Raw genomic sequence first — 26,636 nt, forward strand, 5'->3', positions numbered from 1 at the left:
ATGTTTCAGATTTTGTGTGTTTGGGCGAGAGGCAGGGTGCACCCCGGACAGGTCGCCAGGCTGTGCAGGGCTGGGATTTTTGTATTTTTAATTGAAAGTCTTTAAACTTCACAACAGTGTCGTAGGGGGGACATGATCTCCCGTGTTGGCTAAGCAGCTGACCTTGATCTTCATTGTGTGACCTTGACAATTTCAAGAAACCATATAGAGTAGAGTGTATCATCTTGAAAGGGCATGGACGCAGCTGTACAACACTTTTATTTTCTCAACACCGTCACAATAACACCATAACAGGATGACATCATTGTATTGTAATGAAAACAGGTGGACATCAAAATCCTAAAATGTCAGTGTTAGTATCACACTTGCCCTCTGGAGTTGTGCTCTCTTGTAAACAAGTGCACTTACTTAACTCCTATTTATAATGTCCTCAGCGCTTCTTGTTTTTTCTCTTCCCAAAAAGGAGGAGCATGTTTTTATTCACTGACTCCAGTTTATTTTTATAAGAAGATTTGCTCTAAAGACAACTGTTGATTCTTTAATAAAAATGGTGAGTTAGTGACACGTCCTCTTCACAAAGCACAGAAACATAAGAAGTTCTGTCAAATTCAGTTTCATATTTTTAGTGTTTGTAGTAAAAGAGCTTCGAGTACTCAAATTGAGCAGAAATGCTCGATACCGTCCACTATTGCCAGAAGTATTTGTCTGTGTGTACACACACATGAACTTGTGGCACTCTATGCTTAATCCATAGGATTTTAATATGATGTCTGCCCACTCTTTGCAGCTGTAGCAGCTTCAACGCTTCCGGGAAGACTTTCCACAAGGTTTAGGAGTGTGTTTATATTAACATTTGCCCATTCTTCTACTCTGTCAGGCTGAGGTCAGGACTCTGTGCTGGACAGATAAATTCTGCCACATCAAACTGCCTCACCCATGCCCTTGCTTTGTGCACTGGTGCACAGTCATGTTGGAAAAGAAAGGGGGCATCCCCAAAGTGTTTCCACAAAGTTGGGAGAATGCAATTTTCCAAAAAGAGGACTCAAAAGAAACAAGTGGTTTGATTGCTTTGCCACAAGATAACCACAAAGAAGCATGTTATTGACCTTTTTGAACCCACCAATCATCACAGTAAAATAAGGGATGAGTAATTTGTATTACACATGGACTAGATCTAATGTTGGGAATGCTAGTGTTATTCCACAGTTTGGGGTACAATCAAGTAATGTGTCATATTTTTCCAATTAAATAAAGCATTTTCTAAAATTGAATTGCATAGCATTGTGGTAAAACTGATGAGACTATATTCACAACACGTTCTCACTCCCAAAGCGTAACATTTTCCACAAGGTGACAAATCGCCTGTATATTACTGCTTCCCTATGCAGACGTCCCTCGTATGTCGCGGTAGTTACGTTCTAAAATAACCCGTGATAGGTGAAATCTGCGAAGTAGCCAACCTTATTTTTTACAATTATTATAGCTGTTTTAAGGATGTAAAACCCGTCACTACACACTTTATGCACTTTTCTCAGACAGGCTGAACATTTTCACTTTTCTCTCTTGTTTAAACTCTCAAAGTTCAAACCTTGTAGAAAAATAAGTCCAGTATTAGAGAATGAAACCAAAGACCTGCGGTTGTCGTTTCGTCGACATCGTTGCGTTTGTTGGGCAGGAAACTTACAAACATACAGTGCAGCTCTTCAGAGTCACACTGCTAGAGATCGAAGATTTGTGTAAATTTAACAAGCTGAATGTATTCTGGACTGTACAGGAGACACGGCAGGAGGTTGGTTAACAATGGTCTACAGCCAATCAGGACGCAGAACACAATGCACTGTAAAAAAAAAAACATGCAAAATTGCACACAAAAAAACCAGCGAAACAGCGAGGCCGCGAAAGGTGAACCGCGTTATAGCGAGGGAGCGCTGTATTACGAGGTCGGAAAAATGAGGAAACATGAGAACTGTTTGGAATGAATCTACACAAGTACGTTTATCTTACTTAAATCGCTCTGAAAACACTAACATCATTAAAGTGCTGGTTAAGGTTAAGGGATAAGGTTAGGGCTGGAATACATGGCTGGAACGTCTATTACTGTGGGACGGTCGTTCTATTGGATTTCATCCACAGCCCGGTGCGTAGCATGGAATACCTCGGGATGTATTACGCCTCGGGAGTGAGAACAATCTGACATTCATCAAGTCATGCAAACAACTTGGGGTCCCGGCTGTACCATTTTTTTTCTGTGAGAGGTCAGACGTCTACTGCAGCTCTCTTTTACTTTAGTAATATAAAGAACATGTGGAAGGTAATTAGCCAATACTCAAACAATGACAATAACATTAAGAGAATTAAAATAAGAAAAAGTAGATAAAGTCAGACACAAAGAATTGATATCGTAATTTTTTGAGCACAGAATTTGTAAATAAGTCATTTACTAATACTTAATAGACAGTATGTAAGGCATTAAGGTAACTATTGTCTGTCTTATCAGGTATCACAGAATTCTGAAGACTCCTGAAATGGACATTTTCCCTTAATGATTGAATTTATGTATAAAGCATTAGTAAATGATGTATTAGCTATTAATAAAGCCAGTAATTCAAATGCAGGAGTCTCTTTATGAAGGCACCAAATTAAAATAAGATGAAGTGACACTGATTTTCACCTAGCCTGAGTTTACCTCGCCTATTCAAACATTAAGGAAGCATTTAAGGCAACACCCTGCCCCCACCTCTGCTCGTCAGACCATTTTTCTGTTATGCTGCTTCCTGCATAGAAGTGCTTAATAATCAGAGAAAACCCCACTGTGAAGCAAGTGCTCTACAGGAGCCACAGAAGCATTAAAAGATGTATTGTATTGAATGTATTAACAGATGTGTTCAAGGCATCTGCAACTGAGTGTAGATGAGTACGCTGAGTTAGTGTCTCCATAAGTTTAGAAATATGTGGAAGATGTCTTTGTTAGATGACATTCCTGGTGACAAACTGTGGATGACCAAGGGGTGCTTGCAATGAAAGCACAAAGTGACGGTTTTAGGTGTAATGTGATATGATGGCACCCAGATCAGCAAGACCCAACTTGAACAATGCCATAAGAGCAACGAAGCATGACTTTGGTAAGAGAATACAGAAGTTCTTCCATGACCATGCAAACAAGAGACGAATGTGGCAAAGTATCAACGCCATCAAAGAGTTTAAAGCTACTCCTCCACCCTGTGTGAACAAGACAACCTTTCTGAATAAGTAAGTAAACAAACACTATGAAGGGTTGAGGCATTTAGTCATACACCTGCAAGGAACAGCGCTCTATACGACTTTGAGGAGAGGGAACGTAAGAAAAGCAGCCGGCACTGACAACACACCAGCTTGGTGTCCTGACCGACCAGCTTCAGCTCTTTTAGACATTTTTCATTTGTCCTGCATTCAGAGGAAGAATAACCTGGACCAGAAGCTGCTGCTTCTACCACCGTGTGTTTGGTACGCAGAGGCCAGGACTGAAAACAGAAAGGCTGTGCAGAGGCTAATTAACACTCCCCAAAAAAGTCATTGGCCATCCTCTGCCACCTCTGGAGGCCATTACCAGCACCTCCTGACTCCAGGGCCAACACGTTCTCACTCCCAAAGCGTAACATTTTACGCTAGGTGACAAAACGTCGACATGTTACGCCTCGAGAGTGAGAACGGGCTGCAAGGGCCATCAGATGTAACGACTTGCTTCCCGTCCACCACGGATTTGACCTGCTGCCCCCCAGATGGCGCTTCTGGTCAATGAGGTCACACACCTCCAGGACACTCGCACATGGACTCTATACTCAGACCAAGTGTTTTACACTATTTTCAAGCACTCTGTAAACTGTTCTCTAATGTGTGCCTTTTTATTGTGTGCCTCCTGTTTTGTATACATACCTCTTGTGCGTATGTAATCTAGTCTGTTATTCATTCTTGCTGTCCTGCTATTCATATTATTATTCCATGCACAGCTGGTGGTGAGCATCCACAATTTCATTCTACATATACAGTGACAATAAAAGGGGATTCCATTTGATTCTTTAAGATTGCTGCCAACATTCAAGTGCCCAAGTGCCCGTATCTTCATGACGACTGCCCCAAAGCACTCAGTCCCATTGTGATGTCCTTTGAGAGACTGGAGAACGACCACATTGTCTGTGCTGAAAACAACCAAAGAGCTCATTGTCGACTTAAGGGGAAGTCGGCACAGTCCCACACAGTCATTAACAGAACAGCAGTGGACCTGGTCAGCAGCACCAAGTTCCAGAGAGTACAGATAACAGACACTTTGTCCCGGTCACTGCACACCAGAGCTGTTGCTAGGAGAGCTCCGGACGAGGAGAGGTCACTTACCCTCTCGTATCCTTACCAGTTTCTACAAGGGTACTATAGAGAGCTTACTGACATGAATATCTGTGTGGTCAGGGGCCTGCAGTGCCGGAAATCCCTGCAGAGAGGGCTGAAGACAGCAGAGAAGATCACTGAGTCTCCACTTCCCCACTTCCAGGACATTGCAGTGAAACGTTCTCTGATCAGAACAAATGTTTCACTGTTGTTTCACATCCCCACCATGCTCCCTGCTTACATCTGGGTGAAGGGTTCTGCAGGATCCACAGCAGAACAGCAACATCTTCATTACCCCTGCTCTCGGGCTGTCACTAACCCTCACCGCCACCACCCTGGCCCCATATCGCCATATCTGTTATTTTGGTCGTTCCATCATCAAATGGATCTTTTTTCCTTTTTACTTGACAAAAGGTTGGACTGTCAAATACTAATTGGGAACATAAAGAGCTTCAGTAATGGACTGTCTGTAGGACAAAATGTACAGAAGTGAAATCACCGGAGTTTTATACATTTTGACATTACAGTGCTAAGAAATTAAAATACAAACGGTTAATGTAAATATAAATATAAATACGGTTGATATCTTGATTAACGGATCATCATCTGATTTTAAGCACCAATCAGTGAAAGTCCTGAAAGATTGCTGATGTTACCAAAAAATTCAGTGTGTGCTGTAACCGAATTTTACAGTTTTTCATGCTGTTTCTCCATTTCTGGCAATTATAGGACCTCCAAATAGAGATTGACGGCCACACAGAACTGTATCACTCCCTGGATGAAAATGGGCAGAGGATTCTTACGTCACTGGGGGACTCCGAGGATGGGGCTCTGCTCAGGAGACGTCTTGGCAACATGACCCAGCGGTGGAATGACCTGCACAACAAGACCCTCCGCATGAGGTGAGCGGTTGCAATGGTTCCAACAACGCAAAGAACTGTAAACGACTGTTGTTGAAACTACAGAGAAAGAAAAAATGTTTGTGTTTCTGTTTCAAGGGCCCACCTGGACTCAGAGATGGCCCCCTGGAAGAGGGTTCACATGTCGCTGCAAGAACTGTTGAACTGGCTAAGGTTGAAAAGTCAGCAGCTGGAGCAGGAGCGACCTGTAGGGGGGGACGTCCCGGCCGTGCAGGCTCAGCTGGACATACACCGGGTAGGAGGTGCAGCATGGTAGAACGCTCACTCAACATTGCTTCTTGGTGCAGATTGTGTTCAGCTAATTGTCAACACGACTGCCATGACTTTTCACAAACAGGAATATATCTGCACAGGAAGTGACATCAGCACATGATAACCTTCGACAAATTGTTTTTTTAACTAAAGCTCAAACAAAATGATCAGTTTCTGCCTTTAAACAGAATTAATTAGAGAAATATTAACTCAGATTAATTCCCCTAGGCAGCACGCAGTGACATCAAAGATGTGAGTGAATAAACTAATCAACTTATAATTATAGCCTGCTTTGTAGTCAGATTTAATAATTGGAGGAAAACCCAGGATTTTAGTCTAAAATCACCTTCAGCCTTTGAGGTTGCATCAAAGTGCACTGTTCTAGTCCTAGATCACTCCACTAAAGAAGACAGGAGGGTCGTCAGGTCTAGGAACAAGAAAACGTTGAAAAGGATACAGCGTGCATATTTGCATATGTATCTTCATCTAAATGAAGATAAGTAAGCAGGACCATTAACATGTGTATGGAGGTGGAACCAGTGAACACCTACAGGTACTACAGGTACAGGTACGGAGTTCACCTGAATGAGAGTTTGGATGGATGGACCAACAGTGATGGTGTGTACAAGAAGCTTCTCAGATCCTTTATTGGCGACTTCCTTTGCCGTTGTCTCCATCAGTGCCAGCAGGATTAACAAAATGATTCACAGAGCTGGAACCATCATTACCCAGAGTCTGGAGCCTTTTGAGTCAGTGAGGGACAGGAGATCAAACAAACAACAACAAACTGCTCTCCATCATGGCGGTCCGTCTTATCTGCCTTACTCAGTTCTACTGAGGCAGGAGAGCTGGCTTCTCCTCTCAGACATCTCAAAACCCCACGTGGGCATGCAGTGGGATCCATGCGTATCAGGAGTGAAACCTCTCACTTAGGAAAGGTTTTGTAAGTGAGTGAGAAGGATGTTGCAAGTATTTTATTACCCCTCAGCTGTAAAAGGCTGATGGGGTATTGTCGTTCAACATGGATACCTGAGTTTGTGATCACTTGAGAAGGAAGTGACAGGATTTTGAAACCATAGGCACATCTAGTATGAATATCAGACAAGTTTGAATCTCAGTGATCTTGGCCTCAAGGTCAGGGGTCAGAGGTCAAGTTTTCTGAAAATCTTTTTCAGTGTGATAACCTAAGAACAAGGTGACTTAGGATTTTGAAAGTACCCTTTGCATCTACTGAGGCTGAGGGCCACCACTGGCCACTGCCTGTATTTTTAGACATTCGTATCCACAGAAAGCTTTTTGAAAGAGAAAATTATTCCATTTGTGAAGCTTTATTAATAGACTCTGTGAACAACTAATGACTTTGTGTGTGGATTGAAGCACTTGTGAGTCCTCAAAAGTTACAGACAGATCACTGCACACATGTGTTTATGCCTCTGATCGTACCCTATGCATTTGTAACCCTTTTGAGACAGATTTCTCTGTATAAAGTCACATCAAGCTCAGTCTTTTAGTCCCAGATATGACACTGAAGGGTGGAACTGACTGTCTGATGTTTAGTTTAGTACAAATGCAAAAAGTATGTGTGCTTTTACAGGGTTTCAAGAGGGAGCTGCGAGCGAAAGAGCCCGTTATGACCAAGGCTCTGGATGATGTGGGACTCTTTCTGTCTGAACTTCCACAAGACACACCGTCACCTGAGCACAGAGGTAACACACACTCATTTCACACAATTATGCTTAGAATGCTTAGAAGCTCTCCTCCACTATTCTTCCATAGCTTAAAATGTCCCCCTTCAGCACTTCATGCTTGTTTTAATGTTATACTTACTGGATGAATTAAGAATGTAAGTGCTATAAGCAGTGTGATGTTGCCTCTAATGTTTCATGTGTCTGAGCGAACACACAAACTCCCTGAGCGTCCCCTGGTCCACTGTGAGCAGCAGCAGGCGTGTGCCAAGGCGTTTTTAAATAAACATTTCAAACTATTTACAGAACAATCAGCTGTTCTGCATCTAATCTGATGCCACACAAATTATTTGTGCTGCTCCAAAAATAATTTGTGTCCACTATGAGATGAAGGAGAACAACAGCCTGATACCTGCAGGCCTGACAGCAGCAGATGTGTCACTGCTGTAACACCTGTAACACTCAGCAGGCGCCTCATTGTTCTGACACACAACAACACTACTGACTACACTACACACTGACTACACACTAACTACACACTAACTACACGCTAACTACACGCTAACTACACACTAACTACACACTAACTACACACTGACTACACACTGACTACACACTGACTACACACTAACTACACGCTAACTACACACTGACTACACACTCACTACACACTAACTACACACTAACTACGCACTGACTACACACTAACTACACACTAACTACGCACTGACTACACACTAACTACACACTAACTACACACTGACTACACACTGACTACACACTGACTACACGCTAACTACACGCTAACTACACACTAACTACACACTAACTACACACTGACTACACACTGACTACACACTGACTACACACTAACTACACGCTAACTACACACTGACTACACACTCACTACACACTAACTACACACTAACTACGCACTGACTACACACTAACTACACACTAACTACGCACTGACTACACACTAACTACACACTAACTACACACTGACTACACACTGACTACACACTAACTACACACTAACTACACACTGACTACACACTGACTACACACTGACTACACACTAACTACACACTGACTACACACTGACTACACACTAACTACACACTAACTACACACTAACTACACACTAACTACACACTAACTACGCACTGACTACACACTAACTACACACTAACTACGCACTGACTACACACTAACTACACACTAACTACACACTGACTACACACTGACTACACACTAACTACACACTAACTACACACTAACTACACACTGACTACACACTGACTACACACTGACTACACACTAACTACACACTAACTACACACTGACTACACACTAACTACACACTAACTACACACTAACTACGCACTGACTACACACTAACTACACACTAACTACACACTGACTACACACTGACTACACACTGACTACACACTAACTACACACTGACTACACACTAACTACACACTGACTACACACTAACTACACGCTAACTACACACTGACTACACACTCACTACACGCTAACTACACACTAACTACACACTCACTACACGCTAACTACACACTCACTACACACTAACTACACGCTCACTACACGCTAACTACACACTGACTACACACTGACTACACACTAACTACACGCTAACTACACACTGACTACACACTAACTACACGCTAACTACACACTGACTACACACTGACTACACGCTAACTACACACTAACTACACGCTAACTACACACTGACTACACACTGACTACACACTGACTACACACTGACTACACGCTAACTACACGCTAACTACACACTAACTACACACTAACTACACGCTCACTACACGCTAACTACACACTCACTACACACTAACTACACGCTAACTACACACTAACTACACACTCACTACACACTAACTACACACTGACTACACACTAACTACACACTAACTACACACTCACTACACACTCACTACACGCTAACTACACGCTCACTACACACTCACTACACACTGACTACACGCTAACTACACGCTAACTACACGCTGACTACACGCTAACTACACGCTAACTACACGCTGACTACACGCTGACTACACACTCACTACACACTCACTACACACTCACTACACGCTAACTACACACTGACTACAAACTCACTACACACTAACTACACACTGACTACACACTGACTACACGCTCACTACACGCTAACTACACACTGACTACACACTGACTACACACTGACTACACACTGACTACACACTCACTACACACTGACTACACACTGACTACACACTAACTACACACTGACTACACACTGACTACACACTCACTACACACTAACTACACACTAACTACACGCTGACTACACGCTAACTACACGCTAACTACACACTGACTACACACTGACTACACACTCACTACACACTGACTACACACTGACTACACACTAACTACACACTGACTACACGCTCACTACACGCTGACTACACGCTGACTACACGCTGACTACACGCTAACTACACACTCACTACACACTAACTACACACTCACTACACACTGACTACACGCTCACTACACGCTGACTACACGCTGACTACACGCTGACTACACGCTAACTACACACTCACTACACACTAACTACACGCTGACTACACGCTAACTACACGCTAACTACACACTCACTACACACTCACTACACGCTAACTACACGCTAACTACACGCTGACTACACACTGACTACACACTGACTACACACTAACTACACACTAACTACACGCTGACTACACGCTCACTACACGCTAACTACATGCTAACTACACACTGACTACACACTGACTACACACTCACTACACACTGACTACACACTGACTACACACTCACTACACACTGACTACACACTGACTACACACTCACTACACACTAACTACACACTAACTACACGCTAACTACACACTAACTACACAAGATTTGTGCTAAACGTCTCAAATCTCTCACATCTCAAACACGCCGTCACTCCTAAAACTTCCCCCTCCCTAAACAACTAAAGGCCATGTTGCCATATCGTTTTTTGATTGGTCCACATGGTACATTATTCCACCAATAGGAAAGGCTGGGAGTTTTGTTTTTGCTCACAGGCTTTCGAGCGTTTTCCTTCTAAAACGCCGTTTTTACCGTTTCTTCCTGCAGTAAATATAAACAACGACAGTATTCAGGAAGAAAAACAAACATTGCAGATATTTTATCATAACTCTGGTTTTACGTGGCCGATCAACACAATTTAAAAACTGGTATAAAGTCCACACTTTGTCCGTCAGTTGTTCGTCTGTCCTGCTCACATCTCCAATGGTTGTACACGTTGTCATTAACGTGGCTTCACTCCTCATCAGCCGCTTTGCTAAAACACCGGTGTTGCACATAAGGACGCTGTCATAGCTTGTCAGCGACGTTGATCAGCTGCGTATATACGAATGTGAATCGCATCATTGGCTGGACTGTGGGATAAGGTGGCATCGTTCTGATCCCATACGGGAGCAGCCAGTCACTGACTCACACTGCAGAACAGGATTGTTAAAGTTTTAATTTTAATTTCAATTCAGGTTAGATTTGTTTTGTGGGCAACGCAGATTTTCTGTGCGCAGAGACGTGTCAGCAGAGCGCAACTGCTCACGCGCAGCTTAGAGGGAACTTGGTCCTTTGTAGGGTTTTGAATGTGAGGCTATTGTACTAAAGACACATTATATGACAGCAACCTTTTAACTTGCAATTTAAATGTGGGAATAGCTGGTTAATTATTAACAGCATTCTAACAACTGCTCGTAAAGATAAACAGACACTATTCTGCAACAATTCTGCACCATGGCAGCAATCTGGTTACTATGTGTCTTCAGCTGAAAGGTATTGCGCCCTGTTGAACTGCAAGGACAATGGTGACTTTCAGCTGCTAATCATGGGACTTCCTCTCATCCTCCCTCCTGTTATTTTAATCCATCTCAGCTATTTGATCTTGTATGAGGCAGTGGTTAGGGACATCTGAAAAGCAAGCAGTTCCATGGTTACATGTATGAAATTTTACTATGGTTTTCTAAAACACAATCCTATGTCTCCACAGTCTTGTTTGGCACATTAAATTATATTCCATCCATCCATCCATCCATCCATTCGCTTCCGCTTATCCTTTTTCAGGGTCGCGGGGGGCCCTGGAGCCTATCCCAGCTGTCATAGGGCGAGAGGCGGGGTACACCCTGGACAGGTCGCCAGTCTGTCGCAGGGCCAACACACAGGGACAGACGACCATTCACACTCACATTAACTCGCACATTCACACCTAGTGGCAATTTGGATTATCCAATTAACCTATCCCCACAAGCTGCATGTCTTTGGACGGTGGGAGGAAGCCGGAGTACTCGGAGAGAACCCACGCAAACACGGGGAGAACATGCAAACTCCACACAGAAAGACCCCGGCCTGATGGTGGAATTGAACTCAGGACCTTCTTGCTGTGCGGAAGGTCCTGAGTTCAATATATATATTTAAATTATATTCATTACTTTAATTATTAAATTAAATTGCAGCTAATGTGAAAAAGTACACTGAACAGATTGTGATAGGCAAAAGAAAATATAAGCTCAACAAATCAAAAAACATATTTAACTAGAAAAACAGCATTACCTGTCAAAAAATGCTGAAGATGTTTCCTTCAATACCAAAAAATGTTTGAAATATGCAAAGGTGACCTTGCTGAACCAGCGCAGTGACATTAGATTTCAACAATATCAGCTAGCTAAGTGTAAAAAGCAAAAGTTCTTGATGCACGCTCAAATATCCAGGTAAGTAAATCCCAAAGGTTGATTCACTGCTTCTGAGATGTCTTTTGCCATCTTACAATGCTGTGATTGCAGCCATTCCCCAACTCTCTGTGAATGGGACTCAGTGATCAGTGGTCTTTGATCAGTGGTTGTTGATTAATGGTCGTGAGAATTTGCATATCAATCATCAAGGAACTGACCATTGTTCCTTCAGTGGGCTGGTTTCAGTCATTGATGTAAATGTGCTGTTTATAATATTGAAACCTGCAGTCAGCTGAGACTGAAGACGTCACCTGATGATGACGAAACGTTTCTCCTACTGAAAACATCCAGATGAACAGAATCAACCTTTTTGGGAGCAGAACCAAAACTATATTGGACTAAATATACCACTAAATAAAGCATGTAGAATATTTCTCTAAATAAACCAAATGACCTAAATATGAGTGGCATTTTCTAAAAAAACAAAATTGGAGCTGAAGAGCATCACAGTGTAGACGTCCTTGATCTTAAATGAGTTTGCCTGCATGGGGGTGAATGGGATTACTTCAACATAAGGTTAATGAACTCAACCAACGTTTAATAAAGAGATGAAAACATGGCAATATAAGAATAACATGGTTCAATAAAACTATGAAAATGTTCTGAATTATGAAAAATCAGAGTCTGAAAGTGTCTAAAAATTATTTGAAATTATAAAATGAAAAACTGGGAGCTGAAATGTAATTAAGCAGGTAGAGATCGCAATAATCATTCCAATAATATTGAGGTTTGACACAGTCTCCAGGCGCAGGTGTGGGCAGGGTGTGGGGCCCGGCTGAAAAGGGTGAGATGCCCTGGCCAGAGTAAGCTGAATAAACTGTAACTGTATGAAAACATACTTAGCTGAACATGTGTTGGGACCAGTTTAAAGTTTGATTTTTATTTCTCTAGCTGAACCTCCTAAGACCCGAACTCTTCCACGGCAGCATTTTTGATTTCTCTTTGATATTTGGGCTGATTTGGACCCGATGAATGTAAAAGCAAAGAATGACCAGATTCTTTTTTACCTGATTTTTGTTTCTAAGAAAAATAAGAGCCACATATGAGGATATTTGTTTAAAATTTCGATTGAACAGTAGCAGTATAATGTCCTCGTAAGTGGATATCAGGCCCTTGTAGAGCAAAATTGAGTATTTTGGTCTAAATAACCCAAAATGTGACGTCCACATATGTGGACGCAGGTACTAGGAGGTTAAAGTAATCTGAACTAGATAACTTTCAATGTTGAGTGTGTTTGATGAGGATTTTAAGCGTTCACCATTCATTTCAGTGTAAAACAAACAAACAAATATTTTAAAACATATAAAAGTTAAAGAAAACAGAAGTAATAGAATACTTGTCCACAAAAAGCTGAATGTGTTGATACCAAAATGGTTTCTGTTGCTCTTCCGTACATAACAACATTAATGCTTAATCAGCGTTCACATTAATCGGCGTTCACATTAATCGGCATTCCAAAATTATGTTTTGAGATCTTTAGGTTTGCAAGAATGTTCTAACATTGTCATTTCTCACTTGTGGAAATCCCACACAGAAGAGTTGAAGCTGCAATAGCTGCAAAGGTGGGCTCACATCATTTTAAACCCTGTGGATTAAGCATGAGATGGCGCTCAAGTTCACATGTTTATGAAAGTAAAGGAGCTTATACTTATGGCAGTAGAGTGTAATCCACTTATTGGACGCCCACAAACACCTGCTCACAGAAGGACTGATTAAGTATCATATCAGAATTTTATGATCAACTTACATCCTGTTAATCAGATCACGGTAGAAGCTAAAATGCAGCAGAGGATTGGGAATCAGCTTTATCTCATACAGCGACTGTGAATGTGTGGAAGCAGCCTAATGCTACAGTCCCACTAAGAAATACAAGCGAATACAAATATTTGGCTGCCAGCTGAGTGTTGCTCAGAGACATGTTGCCTTTAGTGACGAGACATCGAGACAGCTCCGGTGTGTCCTCGCTGTCTTTGAGGAAAAGCTCTTCTGCTTCTCCTTGATTACGTGGATCGGGTCTCTTCTCCTGTAAAGCTCAGGACCTTCTCTACATCTTCCATGGCCTCTGTTGCGCTGTTGTAAGTTACGGTGCCGTCACTGAGTTTTGCTGGTGGGGGGTCTGAAAGTGGCCTTTCTTTTCTGCTGAGCGTCAGTGTTGTTAGTCATGGTCAAAGTCAATTCTCACTCCTCTCAGAAAAAACTCTCAGAGCACCAGTTCTTTAACACTGTGCTGTAGAAAGTAAATTACTGTTGAGTGAGACCTGGTTTCTGCGGTGGCTCTGTGACATCTTAAAGAAAACTCCCATTTAATAAAAGTTTCTAAAACCCCGTCAGGTTGTTCCGTTCAGTGTCTCCAGGCACTACGACACACGAATGTTGTTTCTACGTGATCGGGCTTTCAGCTCTGTCAGTTTCGTTTGTATATTTTCTTGAGCTTGAATAGCTTGAAGCAGAACATCTTCCTCCACCTCTCCTTTCTGCCCAATCCACTCTGATTGTCTGGCTCTTTAAGTGTTTGACAGTGGTGTTAAATATCTTTTGTGAAACATGTAAGATCTGTGGCGAAGGCATCACTTTTCAGGCCTGTTTTCATACCCAGCCTGGTAGCTTGTAGCTCTTCATGGACAGATTAAGCCAATATTTCTAATAACAAGGGTCATATTTTACAATATATTTAATTCTACCTGTAAAAAGTCCACATGGCAGTTTAAGTATTCACAAGTTAAAGTATTTATTAGGGGTGCAACAATACTCGTATCGATATTGAACCGTTCGATACAGTGCTTTCGGTTCGGTACGCATATGTATCGAACAATATTTGTAATTTATTTTATCAACTTTCCTTCTGACGATGCTGTCTGTGTTGAGCGCTCAGTGAATCTGCGTTCGACTACTCCGCCTAGGTTGCACTGTCGAGCGCAGATCCACTGAGCGCTCAACACAGACAGCATTGTCAGAAGGAAGAGAGCAGGGCAACGAGATTAACGCTGACAGCACTAGTGGGAACACAACGAATATGACTGCACATTTACGCCGACATCATCCTCGTGCAAAGACAAGTGGAAGCAGACAAAAACAACAAGCATGCTACTAACTTTAGCCGAGTCATTTAGACAGCCGTTAGCACAGGATTCTCCTTATGGGGACCTGATATGTTTAATATTGTGGCGAGCTCAGACAAGGAGGAGACGGAGGTGTCGTTTGGTCTTGCTTCCCGTGAGCTAGCCAGGGAGCACAGCCGTTTGTTGACATCTGCAGAAGAACACTGCCGCTAGCTAACTGCTCAGCGCGGCAACCGCACAGCAACAACAACACCACACAGGGCGCCCTCTGACCCCGGATGGACACACCGTCGCAGCGAGAGGGCGTCACCCGTCACTATGGCAACATAAACAAAACATAACTGTACAAACAGAACCCCGAACAGCCCTGACCCGCTACAATATGCTGCTGAGAATATAGCCCAGAAGAAGCGGATAGTATAGCTTTTATTTTGGAAAGAGCCATTTCTCTGTAATAAACTCTCTTTTCCAAAGATGAGGGATTCCTCAATCAGATATTAATTTTTTAAATTACTTTTGTTTCAGCAACATTAAATTTAAAAACTGTACTTTTGAGTTAAAATATATATTTATAAGTTTAATAAATGACAAATTAAAAAGGCATGAACATTTTTTTTGTATCGAAAAAATATCGAACCGTGAATTTTGTGTATCGTTGCACCCCTAGTATTTATATAACTTTTCTGATAAGACATGCATATTTATGCGTAGTGCTATGAGTGCCAGACTCTTAGTTGTAACACATCATTATTATGGTGTAGTTTTCACCTGAGAAAGGCATTAATCACCTCCTTATCTGCTTTGAGTTGACCGACTGGGCTTGGAAGACACGTTTACTCTGCTTATTCATAATTCCTTTAAACATGAGTACTGTGACCATTCTTACATTAAGCCAATATGAACATTTTCCTGCCTACATCTAGACTCTATATATATATAGTCTGATAACTAGATAGAGGGAATTACTGTAACCTAAATTGCACATTTGTTCTCTTATTTTGGCTGTTTGATGAATCAGAGCTGTTCAGGTGGTTGTACTGTTGGTTTCAGGGATATTACTCTGGCTTCTAGTTGAATATCAAATCCTCCAGTGACTCACGCTGGATTTCTGATAAATCCGTTGCGGTCTGTGCGTCTGACCCCGTCTTGTATGGCACAACCCGTGACAACCGTAAAAACCAAGCTGGTGGTTTGTGCAGAGTGAGAGAGACGGTCTGAGCCTGTGATCCTGGCTCAGGGTTAATGAACCCTAACTTACAGATAACTCTCTGCACACATTCAAATCACTGATTGATCACAAATCTGTCATGTTAGAAGTTTAGGGAAAGTCACATCGTTTTGTCTTATAATGACTCACAAGACAAGACTCACGAGTCATTAATATACATCATTTATTTACACGTTCACAAATCTGATGACAGCAGCTTTCTGCATACACATTTACAAATCTTATTACACACACAGATTTGAATAAGCAGAAACAACTCAGTGCACACGCACAACTCCCCACACAGACTGAAATACACATGTGCATTGAAATATACACATGCTTGTATTTGTAATCTAGTGGACTCAGCCATAAGTAACTCCAGGCAGTTGACATTGTTATAGTATATCAATTTTGAAATAGTAGCCCTACCATACGCTGACAGACCGAAGGCCTTTTAGATTACTGCATGGTGTGTGACATTTGCTTATTTCTGCATTTATTCTTTACATAACCTTCAGATATCAGCCCAGAGGAGCGCGCACACAACGTGGGGCGAATCCTGCGTAAGGAGGCAGACGATATGATGAACAAATGGGACCAGCTCAACACTGACTCAGATGACTGGCAGAGGAGATTAGAGTTGGCCCTTGACCAACTGATGGAGCTGGAGAAGGCGGAGGACCTGCTGGATGGAAAGCTGAGCCGGGCAGAAATGGTAAAGGATGCGTGGGAACCTGTAGAAGACCTCGTGATTGACTTGCTACCAGACCATATCGACAGAGTCAAGGTGAGAATCAGTGACCCTCACGTTAGATATAGTATTCTGTTTCACACCCACAGACAGTGTAAAACATTAATAAAACAAGCCAACAGTTTCCTTAAACGAGATAACGGGAAGAGATGTAATTAGGTTGGGAGTGCTTGTTACACCTTGTGAGATCCAAGGTTCAGCCCAGGCTATTTCCTTCTACATTACCCTCTGATGCTTTCGATTAGTGTTAATCATGAACATAACACTATGAGGATTTTTCCATTTTTGCTCTTGTTAAAAAATGTTCTCCCCAAATCTTAACAATCAAAGACAAAGAAGATAATCATTCTAATTGATAGGCATTAAAAACTTTTGGTTTGACTTTTTATACATTTTGCTGGATTTGTAAAGTAGGCTCATCCGGGACTTACTGTAGAGATAATTATTGATATCCTGACTTAAATCGCCTTGAATCTTTACTGACTTTGGAAAGGAAGATCAAGATCCCTTTTTTTTATATGAGTTTAGCTTAGAAAAATAATTAAAAGCTCCAGCCATCCATTCATTTTCCAACGCTTATCTGTGGCTGGACAATGAGGACAGCAGTTTAAGCAGAGAAGCCCACGCCCGCCTCTCACCTTGTTCAGCTCATCCAGGAAGATAGAGACATGTTCCCAGATCAGCGTAAAGCATGCCAGAGAGCCTCCTTCCAGTAGGACACGCCTGTAACACCTTATCATTGGGTCAGATACCCAAAACCACCTCAAATGACTCCTTGCTAGGGATGGGTACCGGTGTCCGGTGCCATGATGGCACCGGTTCTGACATAAACGGTAGTAACCAGACCGAAAAGCAGCGCACATTTCGGTGCTTTATTTCGGTGCTTTTTTTTTTCCTGAGCTGTGATACACTTCTAGCCAATCATTTTACGTTTCCCAGGATAGTAGGCGGGGCCAGGTACGTACGTTCTTTTAGAGCAGAGCTACAGATTAAAAATGCCCAAGGCGAAGCGGTCAAAGTCTGGCTGTACTTCACAGCAAAAGATGCAAACTCAGCAGCAACAAGTGCTTTAAGCTGATACTGTGATACTGTCAAAGGAGGTAACACCAAGAATCCGATGAAACACCTGGCGACGCATAGCGTTTTTTTAAAAGCCGAGAAATGCGCCGTATTTGATAGCTTGCTGCCAGACCTCACACTGTGCACGTTGGGTGGGTTGCCTGTTATCGGACCAGAGCAACATCCCCCAAAAACCCGAAGAATAGAGTCCTGGCCCCTAGCCCTGCGAGTGTAGCAGAAATGATGAGGATGATGATGCAGCAGCAGCCGTTCTTCTCTGCGTGAGTAGCTTAATGTTGTTCGTGTGTAATTTACTTTGAGTAGGCTAACCACGTTATTACATTAATGCATGTAAGGTGAACTAGCAAACAGGGGGCAGGGATAGCTCAGTAGGTAAAGTGGTCCCCCCATGATCGGAAGGTCGGCGGTTCGAATCCACTTAACGGCTACCCTGAGGTACCCCTGAGCAAGGTACCGTCCCTACACACTGCTCCCCGGGCGCCTGCTTAGTGGGCTGCCCACTGCTTCACTGAGTGAATGGGTCAAATGCAGAGAAAAACAAGTAATTTCCCCATGGGGATCAATAAAGTATCCATTATTATTATTATTATTATCATCATAGCTACATGCGGCTGTCTTCTTGTTTGATGGCAGATGCTCCCTTCACCCTGGCCAAAAAGGCTAAAATGACCAAAGAAAAAGTGGGAAACAGCTGAACATGAGAGGTTTTTGGACAAAGTTTGTGTTTTTTCCATTGTTTAAGCTTCCAGCCAAGAGTGATACCATATATGCCCCATAGCTGCAGAAAAGGCTAACATTGTTATCTTTTTACAAAAAAACAGCTGAACATGAGAGGTTTTTGGACAAAGTTTGTGTTCTCCATTCTTTAAGCACCGGCACCGTTTCAAAAGTACCGATTTGGCACCGGTATCGGATAAAACCTAAACGATACCCATCCCTACTCCTTGCAATGTTGAGCTCCACTCTGTCTCTTCCAAATGACTCAACTCCTCACCCTTTCAAGAGTGCAGAGCCATCCTTCAGATGGCTAGACTGTTTGCATCTACCCAGAGCTCATAACAATGGATGAGAGTAGGAGTCTTTCCCCTTATTCCCAAATTCAGCTTCCTATATGGATCTTTGAAATATTCCTTCACCTGAGTCCATCGTCGATTTCCATGTCCTACATTAAAGAATCAACAAACTGGGTTTTATGTGACAGCTGCATTAGTTTCTCACTGTCACATGTAAAGGTTTTGGTGTGTTTATTTCAATGCATATATGTGCTTATGTTGCAGGAGTTTCAGGAAGAAATTGCACAGATTAAGGACGATGTGATGCATGTGAACGAATTAGCATCCACTTTCAATCTGCCTGATATCCAGTTATCATCCAGGAACCTGGAACGCATCGAAGATCTGAATACACGCTGGAGCTTGCTCCAGGTAAACACAAATGCACACATACACATACTTACACAAATGTAGAAGCAATAAAAATGAGATACACTCACGCCACGACAAATATTGCAAATATCAAATGATAGTTTGTATCCAAATATCAAGTCGCATTTGACCAGTGATCTCACTTTTAAATTTGCCTTTTTTCAATTTGAACCAAAAATGTATTATATTTTTAAGGAAAGTATTATATATCACTACTGTACTAACCTGAGTATAATAAGCTGAAGTTATTCATGTCCCACTTGGCGAAAGTTTGGTTTCAGTTCACTCTGCCCAGACTGGGCTGCAGCTCAAGCCTGTTTCTTCAGCCATATCTATTAAGCCCAGTTTCTAGACATCACCTGAATGGTGATTTTGTGGCCAGTGGCAGAGGCCCTTCAGTGGTTTGGCTGGGGGCTGGTGATGGCAGTGAAGACCCTCTGGTGGCATGGCTGATGATGGAGACAAAGGCCCTTGGGTGGCATCAATCAATCAATCAATCTTTATTTATAAAGCACTTTTCATACAGAAAAAATGTAGCACAAAGTGCTTTACATAGTTAAAAGCAGCCCACCCCACCCTCCAACTCACTCCCCACACTCTCAATACACATATATCCCCCCACCCACACACACATACACACACGCGCACACTTAAAGAGTAAAAATTGGGCTGAGCTCGCATGAGCCAAGTGAGGAAACATTATAACAGAGAGCCGTCTGCACCGGGAGCCGGTCACAGACCGCAGCCTCCGGGCTGGGCACACAGCAGGAGGGAGGCCAAGGAGCCCCCCAACCAGGCTGAGAGGACCCCAGAGACCCAGCAGCCACGGTCAATAACAGCCCCGGTGCAGAGAGCGCCCTCCGAGGAAACACTGGAGATATGACGCAATACGATATATACAGGGTAAAATGATAAAATAAATAAGAACAGGATACAATATAAATATAAATATAAATAGAGTAAGAAGATTAAAAAATGAATAAGAATAAAATCAAAAAATATTAGGTAAATCCTAAATTAATAATAGAATAACAGGATAGAATAAATAAGCATAAAATAAATAAACGCTAAGTAAAAGCTAAATTAAAAAGGTGGGTCTTGAGCCTGTTCTTAAAAACATGTACGTTCTCTGCGGCCCTGAGCTCCTCCGGCAGGCTGTTCCACAGACGAGGACCATACCACTGAAAAGCTGCCTCTCCGTGAGTATGTGTCCTGACTTTAGGGACAATCAAAAGGCCAGTACCAGAGGACCTCAGGGTCCGCGAGGGTTCGTATGGTAAAAGCAGATCTGAGAGATAAGACGGCCCGAGACCATTAAGACATTTAAAAACCGATAAAAGAACTTTAAAATCGATCCTGAAACACACGGGGAGCCAGTGCAGCATGGTGGCAAGGACCCTCTGGATGCATTGCCAGTCTGATAATGTCAGCGCTGATTGGACAACTCGGGTATCAGTGGCAAGAACCGTCTTGTGGCTTGGCTGGAGACTAGTGTCGGTGGGGGTGATGGGATGTCTCTGGAGGCTGGTGACAAAATAGATGTGACCCTCAGCAGGCGACCAGCAGTGGAGACAGAGACCATCAGGATTGGGTGGCACTGGACCCTTGGACTATGACTTAAGCTCACACATAGCCAGCGAAGGACGCATGGGCTCCAGTTAAGGCTCAGGGAGCTGCCATAAATCAACAACAGTCCTGGTTATGACAACACATATGGAGCTACATTATAGCTACAGATATTGCAATGCTGTTTAAACCAAAGCACCTCAGCCAGTTTTATTATCTAAGCTTCTGCAATGGAGTCTGATGTCTCACTCACATTTCTTCTTGTTGCATGTTGAAGCTCTGCTGAACCTTGTTAAGATCCAACCAAGCAAAATATGATTTTTTGCTATTTTTCAGGTGGTCTTAAACGTTTAAACGGGGCTGTATTATTCTATAAAGCTAGCATGCACATTATAACTATATACCCATAAACACTAGTCTATAACTAAACACCTAAAAGTAAAAAAAAATCAACTCAAAGCAGTAGAAAGAAAGCCACAAGTAATCCAAGCTAAAGCTTAAATTACATTTATTGGCTGTCTGTTCCCCAGATTTTATCTGTGACTGGAAAATACTAACAGCAATATCATGTTTAGTTTTACTCTTCCACATAACTAAATGAAGCAGTGGCCTAATCCAGAGTAGGACGATCCATACGTGCCCGAGCTCTTTGCAGCAAGTAATTTATGTCTGTTAGCTGCTGTGGGAACTGATCTAAGGGTTAAGTCTGGGGCCAGCCTAACCCAAAATCTAATTTAACATTGGTTTTCTGCATGTCCCCACTGGTATTAGTTGGTTAAACTGATGAGGTTAAATTGATTTAAAATTACATTATTAATGATGTTGATTCATATAGAGATTTTAATAGTAGAACAAATATACACACGTTTGTTAATGTGTTTTTCTCCCCTCTCACAGATCTCCATCAACGAGCATCTCAAGCAGCTGACAGATGCTCATGGGGATTTTGGCCTTACACATGGTAACTATACTGCTTATTTAGTAGTACTTACCAGCAAACATGAGACGTGTGTGTGTGTGTGTGTGTGTGTGTGTGTGTGTGTGTGTGTGTGTGTGTGTGTGTGTGTGTGTGTGTGTGTGTGTGTGTGTGTGTGTGTGAAAATAAAATGATTTGAACTAATGATGACAGCAGTGGCACAAAATAAACGATGGGGGTAACAAAGCTCTCCTTTGACTGGATCGCTGTCTAGTTCTGTTCAACTTTTTGATTTCAGCTTCATCATGCGGTGCCAGCATGACCCAAGCTTGTGACGCAAGCTCTGTGCTCTCTGATGTCATTCAGTCATAACAGAAGTGCAAAGTGGCTAAACATTCAAAATGTAAAAAAAGAAAAGAAAACTTAAGATCTAATCAGAAGTATAAGTGAGAGTGTAGGGAGACGCATGTTGGAGTCTTCTTCATGAGTGAAGGAAGAGTGGAACACAAGATATTTATTATTTGTAATAAATGAGCTAAGAGAACAGAAGATGCTTCAAAAGTGCTTTTTTGATCATGTTGGAAGTCCAGCATTTCACTTGCAATTACCATTCTGTTACTTTAACATAATCTCAGGATTAACTAAGAAGACCTCAATGCAAGAATAACGGATCTTTAATATTTCCATGTACATGAAATGCACTCTATTACATATTTACAAGGCATTCATTTTATAACTAATCAACCTTAGACTAGCTCAACCAGATCATGAGCCAAAGTTCAGCCAGCAAGCTGATCTAATTATATCTACTGGCTACAAAAGCTATTAGCAGGCAGCAGTCGTTAGGTAGAAACAAAAAGGCAGTTTTTGTCACTGATTTGGAGAGCAAAATGAGAAAAAATATAATGACAGCTGGCCGGCTGTAGGGATGGGAATCGAGAACCAGTTCTTGATAGTTCAATTCCTCTGTTAGTCTGCTTCCCTATCGATTCCACTTATCGGTTCCACTTGCAGTTGGGCTTCCATCAGTTGAGTTCCGTTTGTGATGTTGGAGAAGGGAAATAGTAGTGTGGTCTACATCGTGGATATGGACAATACTTTTTGTTTTGTTTTGCACAAAATAACCAGAGTGCGATGGTAAAGCGGAAACTGCATCCATAGCAGACACAACTGCATTATGCTGCTAACACAACTTTGGTTCTTTGCTAAGCTAGCCAAGAACCCAGAGTGATGTTAAAGCTATGTGAATGCTGACCCCAGCTCAACAGCAACATCCTGAACTTCAACAGGTAACAATTGGATGAGCAATCAGGCTTCAACCTCCGTTTCTACCTGTTTATGTCTCTATAGCAGAATCACTGTGGTCATTGCTTTAAAGTCTCTTTGTGCTGAATTTCATCTTTGCTTTGTGCCGTCGGCTTTGTGTTCATACCTGAATACTAAGCGAAAGATTATATGTGTGTCCTAATTAAGATAGAGATTTATGCTGGTGTATGGGACTGTAGCCTAGAGGTTTATATTTTTAACTGGTCATTATGAGACAATGCATTTCAGTTCTTTTTGCAGAGAAACAAAAAAGTAATGCAATTAGTAGCGTAATGAAATCATTTCTCCTGAGAGTAATTAAGAAATATGCAGATTTCTTTTAAGGAAAGTTCTCTGTGGATGTGTGATACATTACTTTTTTATCTCACGAAAGGGGAAATGCCTTAAACATGTACAAACATTGTCCCTCACAGCATGCACTTAACACAAATGTAATGTCTTTGATATCCTGCTTAGTGGTGATGGTGACTCCTTGAGAACTAAGTGAGAATCGATAAGAGAATCGATAAGGTATTGAAGTGATAAGCGATCAATAATCTGAATCCTAAACTCTTATCAGTTCCCATACCGAGTAGGCTATCTTTCCAAATCTTAATCTGGACTAAAATGAAAATGGCTAGAGCCGACCCTACTGTCTGAGCTGTGGGGCTTATTTGGTCATATGCATAAGATCAGGCACTTTTTGTTTTTAATTACTTTCTTTGTTTGTTTTTTAATTGCTATTTGTTTCATGCGTTTCTGTCATTGCGCTAGTAGATGAAATATAAATGTGTAAGTGCTTAAAGTGACACTGTCAGCAAATTAACCGTGTTTTACAAAACTAAAACTCAAGTTTTCAGAAAGAATATCTAAAAATGTTCCTAATTAAATGTAAAACACACGCATTTCTGGAATGATTTTTTAATAGTTTTTCCACCTCTGTCCACTCTGAGTGACATGATAAAAAACAGAAAAATAAATTAAATGGAAATTTAAATTTAATTGATAAAAAGCAAAAATAATGTGCAAATAAAATATGACAATATCAAAGATAAAAACATTGTTACAACATGTAAAGGGCCGTGACATATAGCATTGAAACAAATCATTTAACAGTACTGCCTGAAAATCTTTGTGTCTGACCATTTTTTCATAATGTTTATTAATAATAATAATAATAATAATAATAATAATAATAATAATAATAATAATGGAAATAATAACAATGTCTCTTCACACCACTGGGAAATACATTTCATTACAGTAGATGTCTTTCTGGAAGTTTTGTAACAAAATTAGTTTTTTTTTTAAAGTTCAAAGAACCCACAGCAGTAGGTACACAAACAGCCAGAGGCAGACAGAGAAAGGTCCAGGAGACAAACACAAAGAAAAATTCAATAAAGATGAATATCCATTGACCCCCCCCCCCCCAAAGTGCAGATGAATGGATTCTCCCCAGAACCAAGAGCGACCCCCGACCCACCAGCCAGCTCCAGCCCCAGGAGGGTGCAGGAAACAGGGGTGTAGAAAGTCCATTTTAATTTCAAATGGTCTAATGTAATTAGAAGACAGTTTCTTTGATTCAGCATGGATGGGTACAAATTGAGTGGACAGGCCAGGACGGTAGGCGGGTACTAGGATTCTGTTGCGATTGGTAAGACATTTATTTTACTCCTTGTTCCTTAGCAGGGTGGCTGCAGGACTTGGTCTGGGTGCAGACAGAGGACCCAGAAACATATTCAGTGACATGCATTATAAGAGAAGGGCACCAGAACAGATGTTGCAGGAAGGAAATGGATTTAGGTTTTGGCCGTGTGTGAAATACCTTAGACCAGGGGTCGGCAAGCTGCGGCTCTGGAGCCACATGCGGCTCTTTGGTTCTTATACTGCGGCTCTGCGTGGTTTGGGAAAATAAATTAGAAGCTATTAGCTGAAGTGTATTTTATTTATGTTCTTTTTTAACTTGTAGTTCTAAACTGGAAGATTATTGTGATATTGAAATATAAAAATGAAATTATATTATATTATTTTTTCATCACTCAAAATAAGCGTCACACTCGTGGAAGCGGTGTACCCGCCGAAACGCCGTGCATTTATCGAGACTTTCAACCCCAGGTAGGTCAGTTATGGATCTTTGGATCCACATTATGTCAGCAGCTCCACCGTGAACTATGGTAAATGGTAAATGGCCTGTATTTGTATAGCGCTTTACTAGTCTCTAAGGACCCCAAAGCGCTTTACATATCCAGTCATCCACCCATTCACACACACATTCACACACTGGTGATGGCAGCTACATTGTAGCCACAGCCACCCTGGGGCGCACTGACAGAGGCGAGGCTGCCGGACACTGGCGCCACCGGGCCCTCTGACCACCACCAGTAGGCAACGGGTGAAGTGTCTTGCCCAAGGACACAACGACCGAGACTGTCCAAGCCGGGGCTCGAACCGGCAACCTTCCGATTACAAGGCGAACTATGTTAAAAACAAACACCGCTCACGCCTCACAGACGACAGCTTACAGTCCTGTAAAGATGAAAGTGACTTCGTACAGCCCCGACCTGCAGACGCTGTGCGCAGAGGTTCAGGAGCAGAAGTCCCGTTGTAAACATATCACGGCAGACCCGACGATGTTTGCATGAACACGCTTTTCACACACAGCCGGCTGTAGCTTTGCAGCTCACAGCCCGACACACACCAACACAACAGCACAGACGTTAAGGCGGCGAGGCGTGATTGCGGGTGCCGCTCAGGTGCGTCCGCCTCCCCTGCAGCGGCGCTGCAGACCACGCCCCGCCACACACATTAACCAGGTAAAATACATATTTAGGCAGAATTTTGCAAATATCTATTTTGCATCTTTCAGCAGCATCGAGCTTTTTTTCCAATTATTTTTTAAAAGTCAGGTCAAGGCTCCAAAAGCACAAAGGAGATATAAGGAGGGCTCACAACAGTTTTTGTTTGCTGGATCATTTTAGTTCAGCTGGGTGTCTTTCCTTTGGTTATATTTCTTTAAGAGTTCAAAATGTGTTAATTACATAAATGTAATTTTCTCTGTAGCACTTCATGGATTTCATAAGCAACACACCTTAGTTGTTCACACAAAGCATAAAGGTAAAAAAAAACAATATATAAAAAGTATTTGTGGCTCCCAGTGTTTTCTTTTGCGTGGAAACTGGGTCCAAATGGCTCTCTGGGTCTTAAAGGCTGCTGACCCCTGCCTTAGACGGACTGAAGTGGGCAC

General features: G+C 42.0%; 1 protein-coding gene across 9 annotated transcripts in view; it reads left to right on the forward strand.

The window, feature by feature from the left end:
• Positions 1-26,636, forward strand: part of dmd (dystrophin) — a 300,586-nt gene that overhangs the window by 212,343 nt on the left and 61,607 nt on the right. For all 9 annotated transcript variants that reach the window (XM_076880080.1, XM_076880082.1, XM_076880079.1 and 6 more), the window contains 6 exons: positions 5,089-5,261; positions 5,358-5,514; positions 7,126-7,237; positions 16,869-17,137; positions 19,459-19,605; positions 22,069-22,132. In XM_076880080.1, the coding sequence (XP_076736195.1) occupies positions 5,089-5,261; positions 5,358-5,514; positions 7,126-7,237; positions 16,869-17,137; positions 19,459-19,605; positions 22,069-22,132 (922 nt within the window). The remainder of the gene's footprint in view (positions 1-5,088; positions 5,262-5,357; positions 5,515-7,125; positions 7,238-16,868; positions 17,138-19,458; positions 19,606-22,068; positions 22,133-26,636) is intronic.

The sequence above is a fragment of the Maylandia zebra genome, linkage group LG23 (assembly GCF_041146795.1).
Source record: "Maylandia zebra isolate NMK-2024a linkage group LG23, Mzebra_GT3a, whole genome shotgun sequence".
NCBI lineage: Eukaryota > Metazoa > Chordata > Actinopteri > Cichliformes > Cichlidae > Maylandia > Maylandia zebra.